Genomic DNA, 9,282 nt, shown 5'->3' with positions numbered 1-9,282 from the left:
GTTGATATGAATGATGCATGATGCGGATGGATTCGTGGCCGGGGTCGCTGCTTGAGAGCAGATGCTGGTGTAAGGTTATGACACCGATGAAAGTTGTTTCATCATTTACATAATTACTTCAATTTGTTCTAGACGACCGGATATAATAGATAAACGTGCGTTACAATGGCTACGGAAATAGTAGAGAAGATCCTCGCTCTCATTGGGGATAAGGGTGAGATCGATACATTGGATGTAGCAGGAGTGTTACAGGAAGACCACCAGAAGGTAATTGGAGCTGTCAAGAGTATTCTTGCCTCTGGTGATGTGATTATCGCTGAAGCACAAAGCTCAAAGAAATTAGAATTGACTGATGAAGGTAAAAGTGTTGTAGCAAATGGGAGTCATGAAGCCCTAGTGTATCAGGCAGTACCATCTGAGGGTATTGCTCAAGCTGAAATCATGAAGTCAGTTCCGAATGCCAAGATTGGCTTTAGCAAAGCAATGTCTGCAGGCTGGATTGCAGTTGACAAAAGCAAAGGCACTCCTATGGTCATACGTAAGGTGTCCGAAATTAAGGATTTAGTTCGGGACAATCTCCGTCTGATTGATGAAGGCCAAGTGGGAAATGTTGCGGATCCAGTGAAGCAAGATTTCAAGAAAAGGAAACTCATTCAAGAAATTGTTATTAAAAGCTTTCTTCTCAAAAAAGGCAGTGAGTTCTCTTTGTCTTTGCAAAAATTGGAAACTGATCTCACTCCTGAGATGATAGCAACAGGATCGTGGAAAGAAAAGAAATTCAAACCTTACAATTTAGATGCTCTTGGTACCCCCCTGGAATGTGGTCACTTACATCCTCTACTGAAAGTTCGAAAGGAGTTTCGTAACATATTTCTTGAAATGGGCTTTACCGAAATGCCTACCAACAATTTTATTGAAAGCTCCTTCTGGAATTTTGATGCTTTGTTCCAACCGCAGCAACATCCTGCAAGAGATGCTCATGATACATTTTTCCTGTCCGATCCCCAGAAGAGTAATAATTTCCCTAGTGATTACCTTGAAAGGGTAAAGAAAGTTCATAGCTCTGGCGGCTTTGGTTCTCAAGGATACGGCTATGATTGGAAGATTGAGGAAGCTCAGAAGAACTTGTTGCGGACCCACACAACAGCTGTCAGTGCAAGAATGCTGTACAGATTGGCCCAAGAAGGTTTCCGCCCTGTCAAATACTTCAGTATTGACAGAGTATTCCGGAATGAGACTCTGGACGCTACTCATCTTGCAGAGTTCCATCAAGTTGAGGGTGTTGTTGCAGACTACAATCTTACTTTAGGAGACCTTATTGGTATATTATATGAATTCTTCAAGAAATTAGGCATAACTCAGCTTGAATTTAAGCCTGCTTACAACCCATACACAGAACCAAGTATGGAAATTTTCTGTTACCACAACGGTCTAGGAAAGTGGATTGAAGTTGGAAATTCTGGAGTGTTCCGGCCAGAGATGTTGTTACCTATGGGACTTCCAGAGAATGTTAATGTTATAGCATGGGGCCTCTCCTTAGAACGACCAACAATGATTAAATACGGCCTTAATAACATCAGAGATCTTGTTGGACCCAAGGTTGATTTGCAAATGGTGAAAGACAATGCCATTTGCAGGCTGGAAAAATGATCAAATTATTTTACAAAGTCTTAACTGTGTCAGCTTGTTTGTTTCTCATTATTTATTGTAACTGTCAAAATGTTAATTTTTCCTGCACAGAATCTTAATGAAAAATTTCACTCAATTTTTTTCTTTTCTGTATTTTAGGGTTTTATAATGTTATGTTTTGTATTATTGTTTTGAACTGACTCAAGGTTCTATCATTAAATGTTGTTGGTATGACATTTGTATCCATGTAATGCTATGTAAAGACATAACAACATGACAATGTTGTGCTCTTGAGTTTGCCATGTCAAATAAATGAAATGTGATGAAAGAAAAAGTGTTTTAATTCATTACCCAGCAAGTACGCGTGTACACGTGTACCCAGCAGTTTTGAGAAAATGACACCAGTAATGTCATTGTCAAAATTTGCCCAGTCTGGCAAGAGTGATGGCATATGTTACAGAAAAAATGCCTGTCCGAAGTACAATTGGGAAAAAGGGAGAAACTACATTCTTGAGAAAAGGCGGCCCTTTCTCAAGCTACATTCCGGAACTGATTTGAAATGTTTCGAACATCGGGCGCCAATAGTGTACCAACAGCAACACAAAAGAACAATCTGAAGTTAACGATTGTACATAAAAATTTTACTTGCTGAAACTGTACCCTCATTCGAAAAAGATTCAAACTCAGAAGATTGTTGTTTTGTTTTGTGACTTGTCAAATTAATACTCCTTAATTTGTTTTCGATTTGTTTTGTTGGCAAACCTCATCAATCGATCCTAAAAAAAAAAACAATAACGAAAAACACCGGGGTGCGCCATTAACCGGGAGAGAAGCGTCAGTGTATTTATTTATTGTCCAAAATGAACATCTTGAGCCCCAAAAAAGATGGGAGCCCCAACGCCAAATTCTTCGAGTCACCTGAGACTATTTCTCTTTTGGATGGAGTCAAAACTTGGCTCCAGAAGAATGCGAAGAAGGTTAGTATGAATGCTCTCTTGTGAAGCCGCCCGGGTTGCGTCCAACCTATACCCCGCGTTGGTACTATTTATTTGTTTATTTACTATACGTAGCTTCTGCTTTAAATTTTATTAGCCATTTTAGATCCGAATGGCCAGTTCACAATTTCCTACGGGCAGTTTAGCCTACCTTTACTTTTCTATACTCTAACCTTACTGGAGATTTTCAAAAGGGAGAGGGGAAAGGGGGGGGGGGGGCACAGCCTATGCTGCTGGCTATTGTTATTGGTATTTCTTTGCCTCCCTGTCATACCTTTGTTTCTTATAATTATTCTCAATGTCGCATTTTTGAGTTAAGATGGGTTTTCCAACCATTATAGCAAAGTTTTGTGTTTTACTATTTTCCAGTACATTCAAACAGATCCTCCGACCAACAAGGGACTTTCGTCTCTTCTAATATCACTTGTACAGTTTCAAGAAGACAATTTTGGTAAAAACACTCAGAAACCACAGCACACTCGCCTTCCTGTAAGCTGGAGATCTTCATTTTATCATTAGAAATATGTTAGATTGAAACTGAATTAACGTTTTCACTAATCCAATTAATATTTTCTAGATGAAGCTTTTTCTCGATATGAAACCTGGTGGTGCACTTTGTCATATTCTTTCAACGATGTATAAGTTTAAAAGTGAACAAGGATGGCGTCGCTTTGACTTGCAGTCTCCATCACGTTTAGAGCGGAATATTGAGATGATGGGACAAGTAGAGAAAGCATTAAATGCATCTAAAGTGTTTTCTCCTCCTAATGTCTTTGTGAGACCAGATGTTGACAAGCAGACAGCTCAGAAAGTTAAAGAAGTTGTTAAAAAACATCAGGGAAATATCACAGGTAAAAAGCAAAATCACAACCATTGTAGATAAAATAAGTGCTGCATTTATTTCTTAAATTAATGTTTTAATTCTCTTCTACTAAACTTGCCATTTTTTTTTTTAAATCAGAAAATGAGTCGGAAGCCTCACACATTGTCTACCCTATTTGTGATCCTTTGGATGAAGAGTATGCTCGCCCAGTTCTTCGCCGGGACCGAATGGTTATGATGCATTGGTACTATTTCCCGGACAGCTATGATTCGTGGAATAGTGTTGAGCTACCCGTGGATCCTCCTGATTCACCAGCCCCACACACTGAAGCGTGGAGGGTGAGTGTTTGGTCGGCCTTAATTGAAAGCTTGCACATTTATCACTAATTATAATCCATGTCTTTCTAGGTTGGTGCTAACTGGGCCATTGAAATGGAGCAGTACAATGAATGGATGAATGAAGAAGACTATGAAGTTGATGAGGCTGGCAAAAAGAAAGTTCATAAGGTACTACCAAGATTTTGTGCACATCACTTAAGTCTATTTCTATGTTTTTGTATTCGTTCAAAGTAATCAAGAAAATAATCTTTTGTAATTTTACAGTTACGCATCTCTGTTGATGATGTAATGAGTTTATCTGATCCGTCAAACAAGAAAGGCAAGCCGAAGCGTAAACGTTCACCTAGCCCTCCACCGAAAGGCAAGAGGAAAAGGTATCTGTCCTGAAATGTGAAATGTTCCAGAACTTACAGACATGAACACTGCACAACTTGGGCTAAACATCACCTGTGTGTTGTCTCATTGCTTAATTTTTTTATTTTATTTTAGTGGTCGCAGCCCTGCTGTTGTTGTTGGCAAAAAACACAAAGGGGATAATGATGATGATGATCTGACCAAGGATATGGATGATCCTCCTGCTGAGCCAAATGTGTCTGAAGTTAATGTTAGCAAGCCAGGTATGAATCAATACATTGGGTCTCAGGGGTCTCAGATAAATGTACATTCACAGAAATTTTTTGTCTTATTAGTAACTTCAGTTTGACTAACATGATGTGAAAACTCCTTTTGCTCCCCAGCGCTTTCTTCCAAGAAAGATAGTGACCTTCAGCCTGTTAAGGGTGGAACAGTTCATGATTTAGATGATGATGGTGACAAGAACGAGGACAGCCAAATGGGAAAAGCTTCAGACACCCAAGTATGTCCACGTCAGTTATTTTAGCACACTTTATACTTTATGTCACTTACAACTTTCTTGAGTGATCTGATTTCTTAACTTTCCAATTTTATTGTTCTTCTAGGAAGGAACTTTGAAAGATGACCAAGAGGACAATGTGACTGAGCAAACTCACCACATAATAATTCCAAGCTATTCAGCATGGTTCGATTACAATGCTATTCATACTGTTGAGAAGAGAGCTCTTCCAGAATTTTTCAATGGCAAGAACAAAAGCAAGACACCTGAAATCTATCTGGCTTACCGCAACTTCATGATTGATACATACAGACTAAACCCCACTGAGTATATAACTAGCACAGCTTGCAGGCGGAACCTGGCTGGTGATGTGTGCGCCATCATGCGCGTTCATGCTTTCTTAGAGCAGTGGGGTCTTATCAACTACCAGGTGGATGTTGACAGCCGACCCACTCCCATGGGTCCTCCGCCCACCTCCCACTTCCATGTTTTGGCAGATACACCGAGTGGATTGCAGCCTGTTAACCCACCTAAAACTCCACAACCATCTGCTGCTAAAACTCTTCTGGATATGGACAAAAAAGAAATTCCTAAGAAATCTGATGCAGATCCAGGAAGCATTTTCGGTCTAAAACTTGACCAGTAAGTAGACCTGTTCCTGTCTTTTTTTGTTTTTCATTGCCTCTTTCTTTTTTAATACTTAAATCCTCTTCCCTTTCCCTCAATTTATCAGGTATGCTCGGAAACCAGCAGCACTGCGCAACAAGACTGCTGCTAGTATGACCCGTGACTGGACTTATCAGGAAACTCTTCTGCTGCTTGAAGGTCTTGAACTCTACAAGGATGACTGGAACAAAGTTTGTGAACATGTTGGCAGCAGGACACAAGATGAGTGCATCTTGCACTTCTTGCGTTTACCTATTGAAGACCCTTACCTCGAGGACCATGAAGCTGGTAAGTCAATTAGCTGTAGGAAAATAAACTGAAACACTGTCCTGTTTCCTTAATTAGTTACTATTTTGTTTATGTTCTTCTCAAATAGGAGGTGCTCTTGGTCCCTTGGCGTACCAACCCATTCCGTTCAGTAAGGCTGGAAATCCTATCATGTCCACTGTTGCTTTCTTGGCATCAGTAGTTGATCCACGAGTTGCTGCATCTGCTGCAAAGGCTGCCATGGAGGAGTTTGCCAACATCAAGGTAACATTATTTTACTATAACATTAATTCTATCTAACAACAAGATACAATAGTCAAATATTCTCTGTTTTGTCCTGCATCAAATGATGTCATTGATGTTGGCTTGGAATATTTGTAGAACAAACTTAGGGGAAAATGAGTGTTTGGGTAGAGTCTTACTCAGCATTAAAGGCCCTCTTGTACATTAAAATTGGTTTTAAGTTACGGTAAATAAGTATTCAAGTATTCTCCAAATCCTCTGCATCTTTTCTTTGGTATTGAAGTGTAGGCAGAGAATGCTTGTAGAAAAATGTCCATGAGTGGAAATTGAGTGTTTGGGTAAAGTCTTATCCTGCACTAAAGGCCCTCTCATACAATATGCAATCTCTCTGTGGCGAAGAAGTTGTAACATTCCTCTATTGTTATTTCTAGGATGAAGTGCCCGCTAATGTTATAGAGCAACACTTGAAGAGTGTTGAGGCAGCTGTTGCAGAGGGAAAGACTGATCCTGTTGCTGGCCTTCTTATGGTACATTTTAAAATTATGTCTTATTGATATTAGTTTTCTTTTTCCTGTCCTGTCTAAGTATAAATTGTTCCTTTTTTGTGTTGCAGACTGGTATTGCTGGTACAGAACCTGAGAAAGATGAAGAAGAGAAAGAGAAGAAAGATGGGGAAAAATCAAAGGATGATAAGGACAAGAAAGATGGTGAAGATGGAGATAAGGAAGGTAAGGAAAAAGATGAGAAAGATAGCAAAGAGGAGGACGAAAAGAGTGAGAAAGATGGAAAGGAAGATGCAAAGGACAAAGAATCTGAGTCTGAGGTTGATAAAGCAGTCAAGAGTGCTAAAGAGGATAAGGAAAAGGATGTTAAGGATACCAAGAAGGAAGAGAAGGATACAGATAAGGATGTAGAAATGAAAGAGGTAGAGAAAAAAGATTCAGAAAAAGATGCTGAAAAAGAGAAGGATGAGCCCATGGATATTGATAAGAAGGAAGGAGATGAGGATGAAGAAAAGAAGGAAAAGGATGAGGAAAAAACTAAAGATGTTCCAGCTAAGCCTAAGATTGTTAAAGATGCTCAATTACAGTCAGCTGCAGCTGCTGCTCTTGCTGCTGCAGCAGTGAAAGCCAAGCATCTGGCAGCTGTTGAGGAACGTAAGATCAAATCCCTTGTTGCTTTACTTGTGGAAACACAAATGAAGAAGCTTGAAATTAAACTAAGACACTTTGAAGAGTTAGAGAGCACTATGGAAAGAGAAAGAGAGGGCCTAGAGTACCAGCGTCAACAGCTAATTACAGAGAGACAACAGTTCCACCTTGAACAGTTGAAGGCAGCTGAATTCAGGGCAAGACAGCAGGCTCAGCAGAGACTGCAAATGGAACATGATCAAGGAGGTATACCGCCGGCTTCACCTTTGACTCAGCAACAGCAGCAAATGCAGCAAACCGCTCCTCACCCACCTGCACCACATTTGCAACCACCCCACCCACAGCAGCAACCTTCACCGCAAGCAACGTCAGCTTAAGTGTGGTTATGATTATGTAAATTGTCTTGTGTATGATGTGGTTGAATGAGTGGTTAAATGTATGTTTTGCTAAGATTTATAATTAGGTCCTCTCAAATTGTGTACCTGTTGTATTTGTCTCTCAATATTTGTAGCAAGTTAGAAAAGTAGTAATTACATTTAATTTAGTTGTATGAAGATTACCTAGGTATTTTTAACATAGTATTCATGTGTGCACATTCTTTTTATTTTTGACCCGTCCTGTTACAGGCCATGTAACTGTTCAGTCTTGCTTCCCATCTTTTTCTCGAGGTCTTGATTTCACTCTTTTTTTAGTTCCTCTGCTAAACTGTGTAGTATATGGTTGACCTTAATTGTATAATGTAGCTTCATAATGCTATAGTTTTAGAATCAATTTCTTCATCAACTAAATATTATATAAGATTGTCACTTTGTGATATTGTAAATTAAAACATTTTATGTCTCTACAGCTGAGTTTTTTCCTATAGTAACCTTCTACCTAACTCACTTACTACCATGGCCAAGGTGAAAAGATATATTTTATAAAAGGTTTAATACAACTTTATTGTGAAGATACATGGTAAATAGCGAAAGAGGACACAACATATTTTAGTTAGCTGCAGTTCCTACGAGTTCATACGACTCCTATAGACCGACCAAGTCCTGGTATGCCGATTGAGGTACCTGTATAACCAACCAATTCTTTTGTTCATGTCTCTCCATGTACTAGGATATTTCCAAGGTATTTCTCCATGCTTCTGCATTTTCTGTTTCCTCATCAGGCATTGAAATTCATTTCCCTTGAATCCTCGTAGATAAGCAGGTACGTCATAGAGGACTTTAGTTGGATGGATGCGACCAGTGAAAATATCTATGTAGTCATTTTGACCAAATAACGCTTTCTTTGGAGTCCAATTATCGGCGGGGATGAATTGACGCCCAGGGATGTGTTTCTCATGTTTAACATGAGGTAATAGACCCTTGGATATAGCCTGCTCTGTGTAGCCATATCTTCTCTTCAATGGACCTGCTTCAATTTTGTCCTTGTGAAATCGGAAACGAACTTGAAAAACAGGAGGGGTCCAAAGTTTCCGAAGGCCATTGGAAACAGCTGACACACATGTGCTCATTATCCTGCAACATAACACACCACCAAATAATTAATCAAGGAGAAAAAATAGAAACAAATAGGAGATTTATAGAAAATCAACCAATGATGAGGGTAAGATCATTTCTACAAAATACATCCAGAAAAGTGCTCCGGGTTCCAGAATTTATTCAAAACAAAAACTTTGTGGTTAACTCGCCTAAAATAATTAAAATAGTAATTGTAATGATATAGTAACCAAAGTACTAGTGATATAATAACCAAAGTACTAGTAGGTATATGTCAAGGTTTCGGTTCAAATCATAATTTTTTTTAAAAACATACCTGATATATTCTAAAAAGTGCAACTAAATTTCACGCGACAGTTCAAATTTTTCATTAATTGTTGATCTCAACGTTTGAAAAATTGATTATTACACTTCGAACGGCTAACCTCCTCAAAACACGGCCGTTTTCGTCGGCGTCTGCTAGAAAGGTTGGGGAGGTGGAGAGAGAGGGGGACGAAGGCACTACACTACACCAGGAGACAAACTACACAAACGATATTAAGCAAAGAGATCTCCATCTATACATTTAAATCAGGGCTTTGTTGGAGTAAAGAGTAATATTTTTGTCTTTCTTAAAACTATTGCCATAATTTTTTGCTATTATTTTCTTGTTTGCCTCAAGACCTATGATCTTTTTAGTTTTTGAACATTGGCCAGCTTGAGCTTGGCACGATTGTGTGTGAACCTCTATTATTGTTCGCCTCGCCCCACAGACAAGACACCCATCGCTTCATCGTCGTAACTTACTTTTAACTGTAATTTTGAGCGAGGAAATGTCATTTAGG

At 39.2% G+C, this 9,282-nt stretch overlaps 3 protein-coding genes across 3 annotated transcripts; 2 read left to right on the top strand and 1 right to left on the bottom strand.

Annotated features, from left to right (window-relative positions):
• Positions 1-15: 15 nt before the first annotated feature.
• On the top strand, positions 16-1,963 carry LOC113204374 (phenylalanine--tRNA ligase alpha subunit). The gene has a single exon (XM_026419547.2). The coding sequence runs from the start codon at positions 166-168 to the stop codon at positions 1,648-1,650; it is 1,485 nt and encodes a 494-aa protein (XP_026275332.1). The 5' UTR covers positions 16-165; the 3' UTR covers positions 1,651-1,963.
• A 447-nt stretch (positions 1,964-2,410) lies between these two features.
• LOC113204362 (SWI/SNF complex subunit SMARCC2) lies at positions 2,411-7,809 on the top strand. The gene is made up of 13 exons (XM_026419527.2): positions 2,411-2,606; positions 2,994-3,113; positions 3,202-3,475; positions 3,586-3,785; positions 3,855-3,953; positions 4,050-4,159; positions 4,275-4,402; positions 4,523-4,641; positions 4,745-5,280; positions 5,372-5,592; positions 5,681-5,835; positions 6,246-6,341; positions 6,428-7,809. Exons 1-13 carry the CDS (start codon positions 2,490-2,492, stop codon positions 7,340-7,342), a joined length of 3,090 nt encoding a protein of 1,029 aa, XP_026275312.1. The 5' UTR covers positions 2,411-2,489; the 3' UTR covers positions 7,343-7,809.
• Positions 7,810-7,880: 71 nt separating this feature from the next.
• LOC127748632 (39S ribosomal protein L51, mitochondrial-like) lies at positions 7,881-8,964 on the bottom strand. The gene is made up of 2 exons (XM_052269377.1): positions 8,884-8,964; positions 7,881-8,476 (listed from the first exon to the last, which is right to left on the bottom strand). Exon 2 carries the CDS (start codon positions 8,470-8,472, stop codon positions 7,969-7,971), a length of 504 nt encoding a protein of 167 aa, XP_052125337.1. The 5' UTR covers positions 8,473-8,476; positions 8,884-8,964; the 3' UTR covers positions 7,881-7,968.
• Positions 8,965-9,282: the final 318 nt, after the last annotated feature.

The sequence above is a fragment of the Frankliniella occidentalis genome, unplaced genomic scaffold (genome assembly GCF_000697945.3).
Source record: "Frankliniella occidentalis isolate FOCC.00 unplaced genomic scaffold, Focc_3.1 Scaffold90, whole genome shotgun sequence".
Lineage (NCBI taxonomy): Eukaryota > Metazoa > Arthropoda > Insecta > Thysanoptera > Thripidae > Frankliniella > Frankliniella occidentalis.
Note: the sequence above shows the minus strand (reverse complement) of the source record. Positions and strands in the feature narration are given on the sequence as shown.

What these genes read in the sequence shown, in the direction of transcription:
- LOC113204374 (XM_026419547.2), top strand. Translation starts at nt 166, where the DNA reads ATGGCTACGGAAATAGTAGAGAAGATCCTCGCTCTCATTGGGGATAAG.
- LOC113204362 (XM_026419527.2), top strand. Translation starts at nt 2,490, where the DNA reads ATGAACATCTTGAGCCCCAAAAAAGATGGGAGCCCCAACGCCAAATTC. An exon ending in ACATCAGGGAAATATCACAG is followed by an intron (nt 3,476 to 3,585) that starts GTAAAAAGCAAA and finishes TTTTTAAATCAG; the next exon opens with AAAATGAGTCGGAAGCCTCA. An exon ending in AGTTAATGTTAGCAAGCCAG is followed by an intron (nt 4,403 to 4,522) that starts GTATGAATCAAT and finishes TTTGCTCCCCAG; the next exon opens with CGCTTTCTTCCAAGAAAGAT.
- LOC127748632 (XM_052269377.1), bottom strand. Translation starts at nt 8,472, where the DNA reads ATGAGCACATGTGTGTCAGCTGTTTCCAATGGCCTTCGGAAACTTTGG.